Source organism: Natrix helvetica (assembly GCF_964273705.1).
Source record: "Natrix helvetica genome assembly, chromosome: 2".
Classification (NCBI taxonomy): domain Eukaryota; kingdom Metazoa; phylum Chordata; class Lepidosauria; order Squamata; family Natricidae; genus Natrix; species Natrix helvetica.
In genome coordinates, this window is record NC_138552.1 from 97,847,576 (window position 1) to 97,870,363 (window position 22,788).

Sequence of the window (22,788 nt, forward strand, 5' to 3'; positions counted from 1 at the left end):
TGTGAATTATTAGAAGTGATTGCTAAATCTTATGAGGCAAAGAAGCCATTAATTAGACTTTAATAAAGGTATTATGAAAGGTATTTTAAAATGCTATAAAAGTGTGATATAAAAATAATATAATCAAATCAATATTAAGACCGGAATAAGGAACAGGAAATTCCCATTTCATTTCAACTCTTGATATTTGCATCAAACACTTATAAGGTTTGTTCAATGCAAAAATATTATTTCAGTCTTATTGGTGCCATGGTGCTTGTATAAGAAAGGGATTAAGTTAACAGGATGTTGGAGATGCAATAGAATAGTGCTTCATTGCAGCATAGGTTTTCACACCATCTTAAATTGTTTATGTTCTGGGGGAAAGTTCTTAGACCTATTCATTTGAGTTTGAGCTAGGGTTTAATATTCAAGCTGTCTGTGTTCCTTTGAACTATATATTTATTACAGGAGAATGACGGTGTATGGATGGTAAAAAGCCAGGAAGGATCTGATATTGTAGTGAATTGTATCTGATGAAAGCTTTTGCCTTCAAGTAAAATGTGTTACCGCAGTGGGAAAAGATACTACCAGACTCCTCTTGGTATCTGTTTCATGAAATTGATACTTGAACAATGGAAATTGATTCTCTAAACTTATTGCTAAGAGACATATCCTTCAACATTGGTAAGATAAAGCTGCTTAGCCCTCCCGGTATATCAAGGTAACAGACCCCAAGGGGCAGGGGGAAGCGTTGTGTATATATTGGCAAGCGGTAGCTTACTTCTTGGCTAATTACAGTCAGTGGTTGACTTAGTACAGGACAATAATTATTATGTGGCTTGCTTATTTGAAGCTTAGCTACTGCAGTTAACCAGAAATGGTTTATGGCAGATTACTCAAACTGTGTGGTGAATGTATTTGTATAACAACCCCTCCTACCCTTCCCCAGTCATCAGTTTAAAAAATCAGGCAATGTTTGGACAACATTATTAGTTTGGCAGCAATAATGAAGCAGACAGATTTGCATATCCTGGTTATTAATTAAATTTCTGTTTATTTAATATTTTAATGTTTTAATGTTTGTATCGTCGTTTTTGTAGCATTTGCAAGCTGCCCAGTCACTTGACAGTGAGATAGGTGGCATATAAATGTTATATACATATACACATACATATACGTATACATAACATTCAAAGGTAGATTACTGTCAGAACAGGGAAGAATATCATCAACAGGGTAAATCCAAATAAAGATTTGACAGAAGCACATCCCCATCAGAGTTGGTTGATTTACAGGTATACTGATTAATATTCAGATTCTAGAACCATATAAGCATTTGTTTTGAAATAAATACCCTGAATTTAGCTCACTAGCAAATTGGTAGCCACCCCAGTAAAGGGCGCTCCTTCACTGGCTGCTGCATTCACAACAAGGACCTTGCCACAAGCCCAGCCAAGCAGACCAGCTTCCTTTTCACAAGGTATCACCTTCCTGCAAGGGATAGAAGAAGTGCCCAGTCTTACTTTCCTGGGTTTCTTCCTGGGGAATTATGCTGGGTTTACATCTAGCAGGTGAAAGGCTGCTGCATCTCTTCCACTTCCTGCAGAAGGGTGATGCTCCCAATGAAGAAGCTCTTGAAGCAGGGGAGAAATCAACTTACCTTCACTACCGGTTCGCAAATGTGAGCACACGTGCTACCTCCGCACATGCGCAAGACCTTCGATTTCCGACGATCGGCTGTGACACGCAATTTAAATTAGCTAGAAAGCAGGAAATCCGATGACTCTAACTAAAATAAATCATGTGTCACACCTGATCATCGGAAATACCGCTTCGCCCTGTTGGAAGAAATGTCCTTCTGGGTTCGGCTCCAAAAAGTCACTGGAGACATGGAGGCTGCTTGGAAAGATGGTTTTAATGGTGGACAGGACCACATGGCTTGAGTCCTGAACAGAAAAGGTGATCACATGCTTCAATGTTGGGAAGAAGAAGAGAAGGAAGGCCTGAGATGCTGAGTCCCTGGTTTTATGCCCTCTCTGGCCTTTGATCTTGAGCTTGTATACTGATTGGTTGTCAGACTCCCACGGGGCCATGCAGGGGCAACTCTTTAAGCTGTGTTTTGAATCCAGGTTTGGTTGAGTTTTCAGATGCCATGTGGTGAGTTGGGTAAAGGGCCAATATTATCATGCCTTAATCCCATCCCCCTGGAGCTGAAGGGGAGAACTCTTTATTATGTAAAGAGGCTGGCTTGGCCTTCTTAATGGCCCAATGACAAAGTGGGTGGGGGCAGGAAGCTACAGGGAGCTACTCTTAACGAACCAGTCCAAACCGGTAGCATTTCACCCCTGCCTCAAAGAGGAGGAAAGTAGCACTAGGCAAGGTCATCATGAGCCAGGCCTGCTTGTCAGGATTAAGGAGTAGGTTGGGCTGTTGCAGGGGCTGCGGCCATTGCAACACATTCACAGGAGAACCCCAGGGCTTGGCTCTCATGCATGGCCAGATGCACTGCTGTAGCTTCATGAAGGTCACTTATATTGAGGCAGAAAGAACCCCAGAGTGAGGTTCTACAAATTCACTTGCTCTCCTGCTCGTTTCATATATCTGTGTGAATCTAACCAAGTGTGGCCAACAGAGAAAAATCATGGTTAGCCACATTGGGGCTTCTTGATGCAATTAGCTGAATCAGGACATTGTAAATTTCATTTTCTCAGAGCTATTACTAATGATTGTTTAAAGATTTTATCTTGATTTTAATGATATTGTTCTTGTTCTTATATTATTAAGATGCCTGGAGCATTGTATAAGCAGGCAGTCAGGATACAAATTTAATTAATAAATAACACATTTTATATCATATTTTGTTATTTTTAGTAGAGGTTCAATTTCTTTTTTCTTGTTCTAAATATTGATACTGTGATGGAATCTGGCACTGACTGATAGGAGGAAAGAGTGAAGAGACAGATCAGCCTTGAATCATTTGCATGCAGGAAGAGATTAAGAAAGAAGCTTCCCTAATTCTTCACAGCATTTATCAGATTAGTTATGCAAAGTGTGCTTTAGTCTGGCAAGATTCCTGTCTATGGGTGAATTGCAATAAAGAAATTGCTTGAGTAATTCCTTATGTCATCGTGGTTTTCTGCACCTGACATTAATTTTGCCATACCCCAGGCTCCTTTGTAGGAGAGAAGCTTGAAGAAGTAGGGATAATGCTTTCTTACTTTCTTCCAGCAATGAATTTTGGCCACTTGGAAAATAGTGTCTGCTTGCGGAATCTCACCACGGGGAGAATGGTTTCTTCCTGGAGAAAACCCTGGCCTTTAATTTTGACTCTATGCTGCCATCTTCTGGATTTTAATCACCCCACTTATAGAGGCCATTGGTAGCATCTTCAAAAATAAAAAATAATTTGGGATAACGGCCTAAGTTTAAACCTTGTTTGATCCCCCCCCCGATGAACGGTCAACTGCCTGCTATGGTACAGAGCTATGTAGCTAGAATTTCCAGGTGACTTTCTTTTCCCAAAGTCTGCCATGAGGAATGGTCTTGGTTAGCTACCTAAATTCATAACTTATTATTGTAAACAATGTGGGTACTTTACAACCATATTGTATGTATGTATGTGTGTGTGTGTGTGTGTGTGTGTGTCTGTGTCTGTGTCTGTGTGTGTGTGTATACTGTCAGTGACGTGCGGTGAGGTTTATGGCTAGTGAGGCTGGTGACGTCATCAGGAAGGCGGGGAATGGGACCACGTGTGCTGGAGGCTCAGGCTGCCTCAGCCTCCAGCACATGTGATCCCATTCCCCGCCTTCCTGAGTGTGCTCCGCCGGCTTGCGCTCCGCAGTCCTCGAAAGCGACTGGGGAACGCCGAGAACCTTCCTGCCTCTGCTGGACTTTGCGCGCAAAATCCAGCAGAGGCAGGAAGGTTCTCGTCATTCCCCAGTTGCTTTCGTGCCTTCGTCATCCGGGAGCGCCGACATTTCTGCCTCCGCCCTCTGCAGCTCCCGGGCGTGGCCGGACGGATGTAGCCACAGCGACGCCAAGGCGGTCCGGGCGGATGAAAGAGCGAGCGAGGCAGCCTGATCCTTGGTCGCTCGCCCGCCGGACTGCCTTGGCGCCATTCTGGCTACCTCCGTCCGGGCACGCCTGGGAGCTGCGGAGGGCGGAGGCAGAAATGTTGTTGGCGCTCCCGGATGACGAAGGCACGTGCTTTTGTCATCCGGGAGCGCCAACAACATTTCTGCCTCCCAGCTCCCGGGCACGGACGGACGGATGTATATAATATTATAATACATAATATTATGTATATAATATTATAAATATTATATATATAGTATATAATGTTATATACTCTTATTTCATGAAGAGAGGTGAGGCTCTGCCTCCCCTGCCTCCCCTGACCGTACGTCCCTGCTGTATGTATGTATGTATGTATGTATGTATGTATGTATGTATTTATGTATGTATATATTTACTATACTATACTATACTATACTATACTGTACTATACTATACTATACTATATATATATATATGAGATAAGAGTATGTGGTATTAGTTGGATGCCTATACTATATAATTTTTTGCTACTTTCTGATTACATGGCCAGTAGAGGGTGCTGTGGGATTTTTCTACTGGGCCTTTCTGTTTATGGGGGAGCTGAAAACTGTAACTCTCATACTATCATTGTTTAACACTGGTGAGCATATATGTAATTATCTGATGACTTCCAGTCAAGGTATAGAGGACATAAACAGTAAAAAAAAATTCAAAAATCAACACAAATTACCTATACTGCTACCCATTGATGCTTTGCATTAGCAAAGGATGACCTAGATAGTCTTTGGCGAAGCTTCCAAACTTGTGGATACTGAGATTTAATATGCATTGCTTGTGTTCTTGTCTTAACCAGTAAGAAAACCATTTGAATATGCACTGGCTGACTGGAAGTGAGGGGAAAGTACAATGGTGAAACATCTTATGAGGGTTGGCAAATTGGACCATTGGTTGGATGGAAGAGTAGATGAAGATTGCTGAAGGGAAAAATGGAGAAAGTTGACGTTTGACGGAGAAAAATTTTATCTAAGGGTTTTACCACGGATGGTAATTTGATCAATTTGCACAAGGTGTGAACTTTGGTTACATTTGCATTCAATGTGTCGTATTAGTGTTCCAATAAAAATGTATTATTTAACTAACGTTGAACATACTCATTGATGACTAATTCCTTTAAGAAGCATGACCAATGAAAACCACCTTCCATATTTTCTCACCCACAGAACTCAAGCCTCATGCTAAACTTACAAAGTGGAATTTAGCCAGTACAGGAAGGAACCCCTTTTCCCCATAATAAATGGCACAGGTACCTTTTGCCTAGTTTTGGCCAGGGATTGAAAAAGAAGGGAGGATTTACACTTCAATACTGGAACATAAAGAGTTTTTAAGAGGAGTTAATCCAAGGGAAGGAAAAGACCCTCTAAGAGCACAAGGAAGCTGTGTCACTTAACACAGCGGTGGAAATCATTCTGTAAATTGAAAGGAAGAGGCCAGAACTGTTGGCAGAGAGCAGAATCAGCTGGTCTCGAATTTGGGGCTTGGCAGTTTCCATTATGGGCAGTGGGGCAGGAAGAGGGCCTGGCTGTCCTAGAAAGGACTTGGTTCTCCCATATAACCTACAGGGGTCAGGCTGTGATTTTGATGCTCCCTCTAGGAAGAGGAGCAATGGCTTGGGGCTTGTTGACTCAAAGCACATGCCTGATAAGCAAGCTGATCTTGTCAAGGACAGCTGGAGGGGACAGGTCATGTCCCCAGAGAGCTATTGCGCGCAAGGACTGATGAATTCTCTCCTGATTGCTGGCTGAGCCAGTCCCTGGGCAGCATTTTATCAATGCTGGAAGTTCCCAATGTTCATAGGTTCAAGATTGCTTGGAAAGGGATAAGGTCAGAGATTTAAACAGCAGGAAGCAAATATTGACACGAATATTAACCCTTTCTAACACAGTGGATGGGAAATTGGGTATTGATTCCCAGCAACATCCAAAGCAAGAAATTGCTGAAGCTGCAGACATTCATCACAGTTCCTCAGGTAGGGTCCAGTTTGAACAATGCGCCTGCCCCCTCTCTCCCTAAGGACACACTAAAATGGAGAAGGCAGTCATTATTTTGGAGGCCCCCCCAGAGAAAGAACGCCTTTTAAGAAAACCAGACATTGCAAGGATGAGAGCACATAGAATAGAATAGAATTCTTTATTGGCCAAGTGTGATTGGACACACAAGGAATTTGTCTTTGGTGCATATGCTTTCAGTGTACATAAGGAGAATAAAATACATTTGTCAAGAATCATAAGATACAACACTTAGTTATAATCAAGGTTACTAATAAGCTATCAAATCATACTAAGAAACAAAACAATATAAATTGAAAGATACAAGCAACAAGGTTATAATCATAAGTGGGGAGAGATAGATACTAAGAAGGAAAAAAAGAAGAATAGTAATACAGTCTTAGTAAATTATTGACGGTGCTGAGGGAATTAGTTGTTAAGCAGAGTGATGGCATTTGGGAAAACAACTGTTGTTCTGGTGTGCTGTCCCTATAGCGTAATTTTGAGGGTAGGAGTTGAAACAATTTATGTCCAGGATGTGAGCGGTCTATAGTTATTTTCACAGCCCTCTTTTTGACTCATGCAGTATACAGGTCCTCAATGGAAGGCAGGTTGTGGCGTTTTCTCACACACATGGAGAGCCGTTTATTTGGGAGAGCTTCATTGCTTTTGCATTTTCAGATTCTATGAATTTGTTTAAAATCGGCCCCTTTTTGCTTTTGGTATCAGAATAAAAGCCGTACACAATCCCGCAGAAAGTTGGTGCTTTTCAAAAATGTAAGAGTGGCTCTTGTGTGCATTTGTGCCTATGATTGCATGCACTGAAGTCAGTCTGAATGCGAAATTATTTTGCAGAATTAGGTTGTACAGTAGTCCTTGACTTACAGAGTTCATTTAGTGACTGTTCCAAGCTACGACACTAAAACAATGACTCATGACCATTTTTTCACACAACCATTGTAGTATCCCCATGGTCATGTGATCAAAATTCAGATGCTTGGCAACTGACTCATATTTATGACAGTTGCAGTGTCCTGGGGTCTTGAAGTCATGTGATCACCTTTTGTGACCTTCTGCCAAGCAAAATCAGCGGAGAAACCAATTTCACTTAACAATAGTGTGATTAATTTAACAACCACAGTGATCCACCTAACAGCTGTGTCAAGAAAAGTCATAAAATGGGAAAAACTCACTTAACAAATGTTTCACTTAGCAACAGAAATGTTAGGCTCAATTGCAGTCGTACGTCAAGGGCTACCTGACTTCAGTTCCTTGACCTAACAGTAGCTTCAGTAATTTCATTACTTAAATTGGGACCAGAATTTCTGTTGCTAAGCAAGTGGCTGTTAAATCAGTCATGTCTGATTTTTGACCTATGTTAAGCAAATCATTGCAGTTGCTAAGTGAATCATGTGATTGCAGGTCACAGATGCAGGTCACAGGTGGCAATTAGCTGATTCCAGGGCACTGCAACTGTTGTAAATACTGTATTTTTTGGAGTATAAGACACACTTTTTTCCCTCAAAAAAGAGGCTGAAAATCTGGGTGCATCTTATACACTGAATACAGCAATTTTTGCCTCCCGAAACCCCGTCCCCTTCACCAAAAAACCATGCATAGCTTTTAGGAGGCTTTCAGAGAGCTCCTGGGGGCTGGGGAGGGCAGAAATGAGCAAAAAGCAGGCCATTTTTTTGCTCGTTTTTGCCCCCACCCACCCCCAACCCCAGGAGCACTCTACAAGCCTCCTAAAGGCTATTAGTGCCCTTTTTAAAAAAATGGGCCCGAAAAATACAGTATATGCCAATTGTTGAATGCCTAAATTTTGATCATGTGACTGTGGGAAGGCTGAGATGGTTGCAGTGGTGTATTTACCATTAAGCAGACTAAGCACTTGCTTAGGGCACCAGGCCCAAGGGGGCACCACAAAGTTGAGAAAGAGAGAAAAAACAATGAAGATTTGTACAGTGTGTACAAAGGAGGGGGGCACCAAGATTTGTCAGTATTTAGGGCACCAGTAAGCCTTAATCTGCCCCTTGATGATTGTAAGTGCAAGGACTGATCATAAGTTACTTTTTCAGTGCCTTTGTAACTTCAAAGCAGAGGTGGTATTCAGCAGGTTCTGACCAGTTCTGGAGAACCAATAGCGGAAATTTTGAGTAGTTCGGAGAACTGATAAATACCACCTCTGACTGGCCCCGCCCCCATCTATTCTCTGCCTCCCGAGTCCCAGCTGATCGGAAGGGAATGGGGATTTTGCAGTAACCTTCCCCTGCCATGCCCACCAAGCCATGCCATGCCACGCCTACCAAACCACGCCTACAGAACCGGTAGTAAAAAAAAGTTGAATCACACCACTGCTTCAAAGAGTCACTAAAGGCATGGTTGTAAATCACAGATCACCTGTATATGCTTGGTTAACTCAAGGCAGCGTATATGTAATTGCCCTGGCTCAGATTGTGAGATGGATTAAATTCAGAGGGAGTGACTAGCCCACAGTCACCTGGCTGGCTTTCCTGACTGAGGTGAAACCAGAACTCAAGTCTCCTGGGTTCTAAGCCAGCACCTTTACCATGACATCAAATTATATTCTGCTTTATCACTAAAAACAATCCCAGCGGTGTTCCATGTCAGGCTGTAAATATAAATGTCTGCCATTCGGCCCCAAAAAGGCCTTCAGTGAAATGTTAGCTAGAACAAGAGCCTGGCTCAGCCTCACATTTTGCACTTATTAAATTGAGGCAAGCAAAGAAAGAGATGGATTCTGCTTGCCTCGTCTGCAGACTGCCAGGAACAATGGATCTTAAAAGGAAGCCAAGGACATTGACTGCCTATCATAGCTTAGGTAGAACTTGAATGATTGCTACTCAGGAAGTTCCTAATCTGCTGTTTTATGGCTTAATTTGTTAGCATTCATTGCTTTGTGCATCCTCCCTGTTTATCCCTGCAAATTTGACAGGTGGCAAAAGAGCAACCCAGCCTTCTTGGATAACCGAGACATATTCTATATAGACAAGATGATAGATTTCCCTCCAGAATAATTAACATACATAATTACATATTGGAGACGCCTCTGTTCTTCTGAAAATCCTGCATAGAAAACTGTCTCACCAACTGGCTTGCCCTCATTCATTTACCCATAAACAACATTTTATATACGGTACAGTAACTGTGACTGAGGCACTCAGAGATGTAGCTAAACACACTTTAACAGATCAAATAGACAGAAGACGTTGTTGGATTGTGTTGGTGTGCAAAAAGCATGCTAGCCCAGCTACAGGAGGCCCCCATCTATACCATAAATGTTGTCTGAAAATATTATTTTTAATCGCTATGAGTTGACACTGATTCGATAGCATACAGTGAAAGAACTTGCGAGTGCTCCTTACATAGAACTGATCATGTTAGAAAGGTACCATTCTTGATTTATTTACAGGTAGTTCTCGACTTACAACCACATTTGGGATCATATACTAAGTGATGAGTTTGTTAAGTGAGTTGTGTCCAGTTTTATGACCTTTTTTGCCATGATTGTTAAGCGAATCTCACTTCCCCCATTGACTTTACTTGTTGGGAGCTGACTGGGAAAACAGTGGTATAAGTGTGAGAGCCAGTAGTAAAGTCACTTTTTTCAGGGCCACATAATGCTGAATGGTTGCTAAATGAATAGTTGTAAATTGAGGACCATTTGTATGGAATAAACTGTAATGGGCTGAATAGGTATATATGATAACTACTGTATAAACCACAATGACTAGCTAAACCAGGCATGGCTGGCTGGGGAATTCTGGGAGTTGAAGTCCACAAGTCTTAAAGTTCCCAAGTTTGGACACCCCTGAGCTAAACAGTAAGTTACAACTAAGTACAATATGACTTTGTGCTATGTCTGACTCCAAATTGGGTTAATCTTTAAGCAAGACTTGTTTTTAACTGAAATAGCTATTTCCTTTCCAAGCTATTTTTTTTCCTTCTCAGACTGAAGTCCAAAGGACACTTACTTGGTGGTGGGTAAATTTTATTAAGTTCATTTGACGGGGGTGGGGGATGGTATTAAAAAAATCATATATATTCTATTTTCATATTTTTATTGAGTCAATATTGGTGGATTCCACATTGAAATGGGGGACAAAGGCAGAAGCTATTCAGTGAGTTCAGGTCATGGATAAAATCGTAGATAATTATAAAGCAATAAATATGTCAAGTTTAGCTTTCTTCAAATTCAGTGGGGATAGGCTAGCAACTAAATCTAATCAATCAATATAAATTCAGCATGAACTAGAATGAAAAACTTTCAGTATTTCAGATCTCTTCACCAGGCAGGATAATACCAACATTAAAGAATAAAGGTTTCCCCTGTCCAGTTGTGTCCAACTCTAGGGGGCGTTGCTTATCTGTTTCTTAGCTGAGGGAGGCACCATTGTTTGAAGATCCTTTCCAGCATCATGTGGCCAGCATGACTGTACGCTAAGGAGTGCGGAACAGTTACCTTCCCACTGAAGTGGTACCTATTTATCTACTCGCATTTGCATGCTTACGAATTACTAGGTGGGCAGCAGCAGAGGCAAGTAGCGGTAGCTCACCTCATCACACAGTACTCAGGTCTCAAACCCAGACTGTCAGCTTTGGAGCTGACAAACTCAGGGTCTTTAACTGCTGAACTATCATGCCCCCTCCTAATACCAAAATAGGGAAGGAGAAAACAACCCATCCAATCCAAAGTTTGAAGAGCATCATGAGTTTACTCACAAGATGACCCTACATTTCTCTATATTTAGGTGAAGAACATTACCTAGTTGGAAGATTGTAAAGTCCTTGTTCACTTTCCTGGTTGGTATGTTCTCTGGACATTCTAGGATAGTTTCCTTCTATCTGTCTAGATAAAATATTTTAGCATGGCTCAGCACTGCAGAAGCCTTTCCAGGTGATATTCATTGCTCTCTTCCCTCTCCTTTTTCTTTCTTTCTTTCTTTCTTTCTTTCTTTCTTTCTTTCTTTCTTTCTTTCTTTCTTTCTTTCTTTCTTTCTTTCTTTCTTTCTCCTTTCTTCATTTTTAGGGCAATAATTGCCATCAAAAGCTAGAAGCACTTTATTTCATGCCCACTTGGAAAGCAATGATTGGCTAATTGAGCAATTTAGCTAGATTTTGTGCAATTCTGCTAGGCTTTTAGCATTATCAGACCCTGTGATTACTAAACCAAAAAAAAAAAACACCCTGTGAAATTACGCTGTGGAGTTGAAAACACCATGGTGCACCAGCCTTGTCAGGTTTGACCTGAAGCTGTGCCTATTTATGGCTTTCGCTAGATCATCTGGTCCTTTCATCATTACTCCTCTTTTATCCTGGACCACCAAAATAGTTTTTATACAGGCCATTTTATTATTGTTTGTACTAATTATCATGGCACTTAGAAGGCAAAATTGCTCATACACAGATGGATTTCTGCTGTGTGTGTGGGGGGGGGGCTTCTATGATGAGAACCTTTAGCTGCATATCGCAAAGCTAAATTCAAGAGCCCTTCTTGGTGGACATCTTTTGGAAGATGTGGCTAACATCTAGATGCTGCAATTCTATGGAACCAGGCTTTGTGCAGTAATCTTCCTCAGACGTTTTCCAGAAGGGAAACTTTGTGAATGTCCTTGTACAGTGAAAGGTGGGTGGGGACACCCAAGTTACTGAAAGCAAAGGTTCACACCAGGGTGGGTTCATGCTGGCGTTGGTACCGGTTTGCTTCACATGCACTTCACGCGAAGACCAAGAAAAGCTAAAAAAAAATCATGGCAGCAACGGAGCAGAGACCAGGAAACCGGTTCGGGGGCGTGGCCAGCCTAGGTCGCTACCAATTCTGCGACTCAGGCCAAATTACCACTACGTGTTCGGCCGAACTAGTGCGAACTGGTAGGAACCCACCTCTGGTTCACACACATATATGTAGCTTTGGATCATTTCCCTCAATAAATGATTTATATATTACTTTGATTTGTTTAAGTGGGTTCTATTTATTAAATGTGTATGCCTTCCATCTCACTATCCAAACTGACTTCATAAATCACTTTATAACTAAGGTTGTTCTTATATCTCTAATTGTTTTTACATTTATATTTTTACTACATTGCAAGCCGCCCAAGGTGACTTTGGGCAGCTTACAACGTAGTAAAAATATAAATTTAAAAATAATTAAAATGATGAGGATTAAATACAGTTTAAAAACTGCAGGTTTGAGCAGAGTGGGGTAGTGCTACCTCCAACCTAAAGTATTTTTATCTTTAGAGCAAGGGTGTCAAACTCAATTTCATTGAGGGCCATATCAGATTAGGTAATCATATCTCTTCAGCCCTTATTCTTGACACTGGTACAGCACAGAGTTGCATGTTAAGTCCCTTACTCTATACCCGTGATGGCGAACCTATGGCACATGTTCCAGAGGTGGCATGCAGAGCCCTCTCTGTGGGCATGCATGTCATCGCCAGATGCTATTCTGGTTTATGGCACGTCCATGCACACTGGCCAGCTGATCTTCAGATTTCTGGTGCTGCAGCACACACATGTGCGTGGATGCAAGCACATTCTGGTTTGGGCACTCAGTGCCAAAAAGGTTCGCCATCTCTGCTCTATACTCTTTATGTGCATGACTGCATTCCCACTCACACTAGTAATACTATTACTAAATTTTTACATGATACATCTCTGGGGAGGATGAGTCTGCCTATCGATAGGTTGGTGTGGAGACAATAACTTGGTCCTTAACACCAATAAGGCCAAGGAGCTTATAGTGGACTATAGAAGGAATAGATCAGACATCCAGCCCTTGTTTATCAATGGAGACCGAGTGGAGCAAGTGGCCAGTTTTAACTTTCTAGGTGTTATCATAAAAGAAGACCTGACCTTGGGCGCTCACATTGCAGGATTATGTCACGCTATATCATGCGGTGTGCTTAAAACAATATGGAAGTTGTATCCCTTTCTCTTGAGTCCAAATTGAACAAAGTTGTTTAGCAATTTTGTCCCCTAATGTGATCTCAGGGACTTAACTATTAAAACAGCAATAGAAATGAGAAAATATTTTGAAGAAATAAGCCAAGGAACGAACTAGAGTTCCTTAATATCATGATTCAGTAAAACTGAATGTTTAATTTAACTGAGAATATTGAATTTTTAAAAAATGTAATACTTGATTAAATCACTTCTGAATTACAAAATCATACAGACTGTTTTTGGTATCGCCAGTTAAATAGTTATATTGCAAGAATTAAGAATCCAATTGAAAAAAATATGGGACAGGACATTTTCAGGACATGCATAAAAATTACATTTTGTTGCTGGATCACTGTAGTGTGTCATCATAAAATCATGTTCCATTAGTCTTATGGAAGACTAAACAGAATTAATGGAATTGTAAGTGATTAAAGCTAGTGATGTACCCATCTGGGAACTAATTTTATTAATGAATTTATGAGATTCATAAATGGCCTTATTCCAAATGAGAAAATGTACATTTCAAAATAAAAATAGTTTTGAGGAAAAACTTGCTATTTCTTGGTTAATACTAAAATGTTAGAAGCATCCTTATGCTTTGCAAAACTATTAGCTTGGATCTTCATAAAAGCAATCCCAACTGCATTAATTTAGTTATTTGTAAAATGTATTGCCCCTCTCCCTTTATCAGAGGATAGCTCTATTTTTCACTGAGTTCTGCCTAAATATATCACTGCTTAAGCAATTAATTTGATCAGTCAGGTGCCATTTCATGTTTGGTAAAATATCTCAGAAGTCTCCAGGTGCTACCAGCCTGAAGTATACCTTTCTGCCAGAAAATAGGGGACCTGTTCATCTTGAAGATCACAGCTCCTAGGAGAAGTAATATCCATAAAACTTTTTAAACACCAGGTTAAGAAACCAATTTTATTTGTAAAACAGGACCTGTATATAAAAATGCTGCACAATCAAGGTATACAAAAATACAAAAAATTGTTTCTCTTTACAATTCTAGTTGCAAGTTCAAACCCAAAAGCATCTCTTTTCTCAAGGCTTTCAGCAAGCAGGGAACACAAGTTTGTGGAGCCTGGAATGCAGGAATTGTGATGATGTCAGTGGTGAGTCTAATCCAGGCCTCCTATCTTGAGTCATTGTTGAAGTAGAACTCAATGGCAGATAACCTTGGAGGAGCTACTTAAGTGTCTTGCCGTTCCTTTTCTGTTTGTGGTCCAATTGCTGTGGTTTTCAATCTGCTAAGTCCAGATTTCTTTGACAATAAATATCACTTCATTGACTTACAACAATCTACATCTGAAGTTAAGTGCAGGGCAAAGCTACAGAACTTCTTCCTGTATATTAAGGCTCCTCCTCATAATTCTCCTCCAATATCATTACAGTAACATGTAATATTTACATTAAAAGAGATTTAAAGCAGTGCTCTAGATTAAGCCTAGACTAGTACCTTGGTTCCTGCTAAAATGTGCATTTCAAACCTTGATTTGTGTCAGCTACCTCAAAATGAAATTTCATGGCATAATTCACATTGGTAAAATCAGCATGTTAGCAGGAACAGAGGCTAATCTAGTTTGCTAAACTTATTGGATTATGTGACTGACTGAGAAAAGATTATTCTTCTTTTAAACTGTCCTGAATTTTATTGCAAGTAGCCTGAAAAGATTGAGATGTTATATGATTTATAAAAATTAATTGAAGCATTTAGTTACACAGCAAAGACCACCAGTTAATTACAGAATGCTATGTTTCATTCAGCAGCAGTTTGAAAAGGTCTCATCCTTTGAAAGGAAGCACAGAATCAAAACAGCCATATATAAAAACACTGGTAGCCAGTCACCTTGCCTCTACACCTATTTTCATAACTGTTAGCTAAGCTTATCTAGAACAGTAGCTCTTCTCCCAAAAGATTCTCTGGAGTGATTCAACTACTGAGGCATTCCTTTTTTTATCTCCACATCTGCATTTAGTGCAATAAAGTTTAAAAATTTTACTCTGAAATATTTACTTTTATATTAACAAAAATAGTTTCTTTAAAAAATTGTAACAAAAGAATATATAGCATAAAACAGATCATGAAATTATTCTCTGCAATTACACTATAAGCATTTATCGTTACATCAAGCCAAACAGAGAAATATTAGCATTCATTACATAGTGAATTTTAGAATGAAGAAAGGAATTTAACACACAAAACTGATTACTTGATAAAGGAAAGCTACCAACAGGCAATGAAGTTCTTCCAGAGGTCTCTGGCTATTCATATTAATAGGGAAGGAGCCTTGTCAAACTCTGGAACCTTCTGGAAAGCAAGGTTTACCAATCATGCTTTTGGCTTGATCTAATATAAAAACCAGAAGCAGAAACACGTTCCTGGTTATTACTTCAAACTACAGGATGTTTCCCCATAAAAATACTATCCTGCACCATAAGATCTAAAATAGTTGTTCTGGCCCAATCATGCTAGCTTTTGTTGTATAATGATTTTTGGTGAGATGATCAGGAACAAACTTACCAGTTTTTTTCCTGATTATGGACCCCATGCAAAAGAAGCAGCCAGTTTTCTCAATTGCTTCCTCAATTACTTACAAAGTTATAACTTGACTAACATAAAAGTTGATTATCTCAAGGACTATACTGTACCTTAGAACATCCCTAGAAAGCTGATCTAGAAAAAGAATCAATCTTCTAATGAATGAGGGACATGGATCAAGCCTCAGAATATATCAGAAGTAAGCAATATCCTAAAAGTGAAAGGCTATTGATAAAAAGGAAAAAAATGATCCCAACTATTAGAAGGTAGAAACTTCATGGAATTAGAGTATGAAGATGATCTACTCTCAAGAATGTTTCAAAAATCAATTTCTGTTATAGATCAATCATTCAAATATCTCACATGGTACCAAATGCCTTCTCATAGTTCTATTCAGAAACCAACATGATCAAAGGAAAACCAAGATGTGCTTTTCGAGAATGCATGCTTAATATGAGAGTATCCTGATGGTCCTAAACATCTTTATATCAAAAAACGTAGAGAGATTTCCAGTCTCCAGTTTCCAGTCAAATAGGAGACAAATTGTACATGATAGCAAACAACTATCATGGATGTTGAATGAGAGTTGCAGAAAGACAAATGGATTTAAAGTACAGCATAGATTGGCAGTAAAAGTTGCTGAATTATTCTCCTATCTGTACTTACTTTCCTATTTTCTTCTAGTGAAATTCCAACATAACATTTACTAAAGTTTGGGGCAGGGGTAGAGATAAGGGCTGATGGAAGAATAAAACAATCTATTAGGATACAAGTAGAATTATCAGACCATTACTTTATGAAACTGGGAAGGGGATAGAGGATACTGTAAGAGGCATTGGTTAGACTGAGTAAAAGCAGGGAATGCAAAAGAAAAACAGATATCTATTTCTCAGAGGAGAAAAGATTGGTAACTTACTAAGACAAATGAAATAACATTTGGCAATTAAGCACAGAGAAGAAATTTTGTTGATATATTTCTTTAAAGAGAAACATCCCCAGTAGTATCTCCTCATATAAATGTCATTAAATATTATTTGAATATATTGTCCATTTGTCATCTGAATGAATGGATAAACTTTCCATCTCAAATTTAAGATACTATGTTATCAGGAAAAGAAGAGATTAAAAAGGCCAAAAATATCAATTTAAGATCAAGATTCAATGTAAGAGTTCTGTATTTGCATTCTTGGTACCAAAGATTGAAAAGATACTTATCAATTCCCAAATAAACTTAGAACAATAATGTTACTACCATCCAAACAAATCTTGATTTGGCATAAAAGAAAATTAATCAGTTTCCATATACCCAAGAAGTTCTGATATTCTCCGCATACACTTTTAGGAGGACAAGAGTCTCAGTATTTAGCAGGTTACTAAAACAATTACGAAAAATTATTCTAAAAATGAAGGAAGATGGAATGAGAGAGAAATATTGCTTTCTGGAAGTTTCTGAAGTATTCATGTGGCTCTCAGGTCCCATGATCATGAATATACAGAGACTACTTTAAGACCTACATTATATACTAAGACAGTGACATTTCAAAAAGATGTTTATGTGCTCTTTCCTACTATACTCCACTAAATTACCAAATGTATAATGAAATATGTCCCAGATATGGGGTCAACAGTAACAAAACAAAACAAACAAAAAACCACAAGCAACTTACAGTACTTATTTTTTGTATAGTAGTACAGTTTGTCTCTACTCTTAAAATCTTTCCATATTGTTATGAACAAACAACAATGGAGCATATCTAAGGCTGAGCATCAGAATGTTGTTATTAAATGTTTAAGTGAAGAATCTACTTAGTTCAAAGTAAAAACAATGTGCAAAGGACAAGATTAAACCTAACAGGGGAAATAAGATAACACAGGACGGAAGTTGCATATTAAACTCATTCTTCCTCATACATCTTTAGTTTGTCCTTCACAGATTCAGGGGCTGTCTCAATATCTTAATACCTGAGGAGTTGGGTTGTGTTTTTTTTTTATGTCTTAAATTATATAATACAAAAAATCTGAATATGCTAAATTTACTTGATCTTATTTGTACAAAGCAACAAAATGTAACATGATTAATGTGTTATCCATTCTGATTCTAATTAATAAAAAAATTGTAACAAAGGATTTTTTCCTCCCAGAACCATCATTACTCACTGAATTCTAAACTGTTATGTTAATTAAAAATAAAAATGTGGGGAAATTATTTGACCTACTTATGTTATTCCAAATGTGAAAATCTTGCATTATTATTTTTAAATATTGTGGAATTCTCCTCCAAATTTTGAAATCTCTATCGGATTACAATCATAACATCTCCATGAACCACAATGATTTTTTAAAAATGGAACAATGATAAAAGTTGCTTGTAAAAGCCACCCGTATGAAAAGAGTACATGTTTCACAAAAATAATCATTAAAAAAGTATTAAATCCCTGTTCCTTTTCTCTGATTTTGGCTGCTTTTTAAATAATATAGATATATATATATATAGAAGAGAGATAGCTAGAGAAAGAGAGAAAGAGATATTGTTTTGGAATGTCAATGGTTTCCATATCGGCTGACCAGCTTCAAGATGAACTTGCTCCAGAGACCTGGAAAAGAAGTTATAAATTGAGGGGGGAAAGTTAAACATTATGTTTCTAGATCAAGAGCATAATTAAGAAACCATACTAATTTTAAAATTATAACTACATTTAAATTTTAAATAGACACAGTACTACATTTCTTTGGTGAAAAAAATGTGGGAAATTGGAGGTTTTTAAAACAAACACACATGCATCATAGCAGAGAGATACGGAGGATAAAGAAGAATCTGTTTCTTTGACACAGATGTTTAAAGTTCAACTTGAAAGCTTTAGACAATATTTATACATATATATTTATGGACTGTAGCTGCTAACTATAATTTATTTCATTGCATTTCTTTCAAGGAGCTTAGGATGGCTTCCATGGTTCTCTTCCCAGAAGAGGCCATTTGGGCCACCAAACTTAATGCCAACTGTACAGGATTAAAATATTCCCAACAAATGACTGTTCAACCTCTGAGGCTCTCTCTTGGATGCAGAGAAGTGGTTCTTCTGTTTCGGATAGAGCATTTTAATTGTAAATTTGCATGTGAGTCAGTTAGGGGAAAAGAGCAGGGAAGGAAACTTTCTGACCCAGTGCAATATCTCCAAAGCAAGTGCTAATTCAGGGAGAGAGAGAAAACAAATACTCATATGTTTTAATTTCAATCCGACTACAAACTACAGTAATAATGCTATGTTAATGAACTTGCTATTGTCTCTGAGTTATTGATACTCAGTTATAAGAAAGTACGTTTTTCAAACCAAGGACGCCTACATGATATATTTATTCATTAAGTCATAAAACAGAAGAACGATGGTAAAGAAAGGAGATGGGGACGGGGTAAGAAGCAAAACTAGGAAAAATGATATTTTAGCAGGTTGAAAGGAGTTGCTGTATCTATTTCCTTACTGATAGGGGGAAATAGCCTATCATGAAGCCTAAATGAAAGACTACTGACTACACTGCTTTTATTTTGTTTCAAAGAGATGCTCTACAATGCCTCAATGAGACAAAGCTGTGATGCAATTTACTAAGGTGGTTTGTTCAAGCTTTCATCAAAGCAGAACATCCCCTCAAAGACACCTATAACCTGATTGTTGATACTAACAGAAATAAAATATGACAGTTCTATTTCCATTCACTCCTGAGTTTTCCAATCAAATATATCAGAAGTTCAGTTGCAGCCAAATGGAAATCACAGATCTGGCAGTGAATGTTTGCTATCTTTACAGTGAAGAGTAATGTGATCTGGATGTGGCTGCAGGCTCTTGAAGAATTCCATTAGCAACCCAGGACAGAGCAGTGGAAGAGATATCAGAGGTAGAATATCTAGGCACTTTACTTGTAAGTCTGATATTTCAAGAGTGCTTGGTAGCGCAGTGGTTAGAATGCAGTATTGCAGGCTAACTCTGCCCAAAACCAGGAGTTCGATCTAGGTTAATTCAGTCTTCCATCCTTCTGAGGTTGGTAAAATGACACAGATTGTTGGGGGCAACAGGCTGTAAACCATTTAGAGAGAGCTGTAAAGCGCTATGAAGTGGTGTGGCGCAGTGGTTAGAATGCAGTACTGCAGGCTACTTCTGTTGACTGCCAGCTGCCTGTAATTTGGCAGGTCGAACCTCACCAGGCTCAAGGTTGTCTCAGCCTTCTGAGGTCAGTAAAACGAGGACCCAGATTGTTGGGGGCAATATGTTAACTCTGCAAACTGCTTAGAGAGGGCTGTAAAAGCACTGTAAAGCGCTATATAAGTTGAAGTGCTATTGCTATTTGCTACTGTTAAAATAAGCACTTTCCCTCTGTTTTTAGCCCTTAGAATACCGTGAATACTACTAGTAGCCTTGGTGACATAAACACAGGAGAAGGATGAAGATACCGTTCCTTTCAGCTTACATTTATGGGAGGCGCTCTCAGCTGTGACAAAAACTCTGCCATCCAGGTAATAGGCAAGCTCACAAACAGAAAAAGCAGAACATCCTGAATGACACAAAGGACAAACACTTCTTCTGAAGAAGCACAGTCAGTGAAAATAGAAAGGGATATGAAGTACAAATGAAATTCTTGGAAAAGAGTAGCTATTTCTTCTCTTGGACCTACCATTGGTTTGAGCTCCTTGCCTTCACCTCCATTCCCCCGACCAGCTTCTTTCAATGCTTTTCTGCTGTTCTCCACAAATTCCTGAAAAATAGTTGGGGGAAAATTCACTGCATTATTCTCTGGAACCTAAATACTAAATCCTTTTCTATCATGGTTTTAAAGAAGATCTGGCATTGATGATAACTGCACTATATCTTCCCCAAATTTGTAAGTCACCAACTCTCAGATAGGACAAGAAAAATTCTCTGCTGCTTGGGAAATTGTGCTGTTGCTCTCTAAAGACTTTCCACTCTTCAGTTTCCTCCTAGTGTTAGCTTTGTGGTTTGGGCAAATGGCCTGCTGTGAATGCACTTATTGGACACTCTCTTCTCTTTGGCTGCTAAGAAGTAGTAATGTCAGTGGATCCTTGACATTTACCCAAAGGAACCCTTCTGACAATCACACGTTAAAGGTTAAGCCATTTGAAATGCCAAATTATGGTTTAATGTTCTTCCAATAAATTCTATAACTGATGCACTTTCCCTAATGCTTTCCGCTTTTTAGTATTTATTAATTTTATTTATTATATATTTAATGAGAGAAGTGAGTGCTGTAGTGGTTAAGTTGCATCAGGTCCTACTTTTAATTCTCTTCCCAGCCCAACCTATCTCATAACATTGTTTATAGAAGAAAACAGGAGGAGGTGCACATTGAGCCACGGTGGTGCAGTGGTTAGAGTGGAGTACTGCAGGTTACTTCTGCTGACTCCCGGCTGACTGCAATTTGGCAGTTCAAATCTCACCAGGCTCAAGGTTGACTCAGCCTTCCATCCTTCCGAGGTGGGTAAAAGGAGGACCTAAATTGTTGGGGGCCATAGGCTGACTCTGTAAACTGCTTAGAGAGGGCTGTAAAGCACTGCAAAGTGGTATATAAGTCTAAGTGCTATTGCTATGTATGCTTCAATGAGCAATTCTATGTGGTCTGAAAACTCAAGTAGCTTGTAACATATCTCACAAAAGAGAACCACTGAAAAGCCATAGGTTTCTCCAAAACTCTAATGATGCTAAAGAGCCTACAACACTTCTTAGTTTACATTTTAAAAATGAATTGGAAGACTGGTTTCCTTACTCAGCTGTGCAGACAGCTGCAGCACGGAAAAGACATATCTGGGTGAATGTAAGCTATTTTCATTAAATCACAGAAAACAAAACAAAAATATTTGGAAGCTTGTCAAATAACTTCCAACATGGCGTGGGATGAAAACAAATATCCGTTAACATCAAATAAACTAGCCAACATTTCAAAATAAGAGTTCCTAAGGGAAACAACATTCAACAACTACTGTGCTAGTATTTTTGCAGTTAATGATTCCTCCTACTTAGGCGAGTGCAAGAATGTAGAAGAAGGGCCTCACCATAAGGACTTTATCCATGTAGAACTCCTTTCCAGGACTGCCATCATTATACTTGGTGTCAATGGCAAAGCACAAGAAAAGGACATCCACTACCATTTCATAAATAGACAGGAAACAGTGGGCAACCAGGAATGCAAATAGACAGACAATGATAAGGGGCAGCACCCACACCGTGTAGTCCCGCTGGTAATTCAGCAGCATGATCCCTGCCAAGCCTGTGCTGCACACTATTAAGACCTAGGAGACAAAAAAGCAAAGAGTTGACAAAGCACAGAGGAAAGACATTGCTGATTGCCAAAGGACACCTCGCCTCCAGGTTTTAGATGACCAAATGAACTACTAAAGTCTGTCTGGACTTTAATAATGAAGTATTTATTCCTTCTCCCTCTCTTTTGCATATGTTATGCTAGCTTTTTAATTACTATTTCGATCAGGAACTTTACAGTAGAACAAGTGTTACCTCTTTGTACAATAATAAAAAAAAGGTTTAGTTGTACCAAACTAAACGTTTTAATTCTTCATTAATGGTCTTCATTAATGGTTTGTCTTCTATTCATATCATTTCTAGCCAATAAAGTAAGCATCAGACTTGGTAAGGACTGGGCCTGAAACTAAAATTATTTGCAAAGGCTCAGTTCTCATATATGTATAAATTATTTAACCCAAACTCTAATTCTAATAATATAATGGCTCTTTCCTAGTAATTAGTGCTAACTATATCACACACACACACACACACAGATGGCAATTTTCTTGGGAGGCAATTATTTTTCTTAATACTTGCAGTGTAGAGATTCATTATATTTTTTCCAAACAATTGTAGTATGCAATTTTTTATAAAAAAAATACTCTTAATTAAAATTGAGCAGCACTAAAGGCCAACTCAAGTTGACCTGAAGACCTGAATGCTAGAACACCAAGACAACACACTGTGACAATTTAAAATTTGTTTGAGAGAGAGTTTAGTTAACTACTGCGCTATTTTCTGAAGTATCCTCTGGGGATAATAGAGTCAGACCAATCCCCAAATCTCTTCAACTGTTTGAAAATAGAAAGTTAATTTAATTCTATATTTGTATGTTTTAGAAAAGTAATGTGATCAGGTTCCATATTTTTTTCACTTATCTAAGAAA

General features: G+C 38.9%; 1 protein-coding gene and 1 long non-coding RNA gene across 3 annotated transcripts in view; one reads left to right on the top strand and one right to left on the bottom strand.

Annotated features, from left to right (window-relative positions):
* Nucleotides 1-22,788, top strand: part of LOC309387537 — a 482,764-nt gene that overhangs the window by 290,667 nt on the left and 169,309 nt on the right. The window lies entirely within an intron of this gene.
* The window catches only part of SLC44A1 (solute carrier family 44 member 1), a 93,743-nt gene continuing 84,920 nt past the window's right edge, over nucleotides 13,966-22,788 (bottom strand). The window contains exons 14-16 of one of the 2 annotated variants that reach the window (XM_081944071.1): nucleotides 21,656-21,892; nucleotides 20,263-20,343; nucleotides 13,966-18,191 (exon numbers count right to left, since the gene is read on the bottom strand). In XM_081944071.1, coding sequence (XP_081800197.1) covers nucleotides 18,168-18,191; nucleotides 20,263-20,343; nucleotides 21,656-21,892 — 342 coding nt within the window. In that variant the 3' untranslated portion in view covers nucleotides 13,966-18,167. Of the gene's footprint in view, nucleotides 18,192-20,034; nucleotides 20,344-21,655; nucleotides 21,893-22,788 lie in introns of those variants that run through there. The other variant, XM_081944070.1, reaches the window with a different exon arrangement.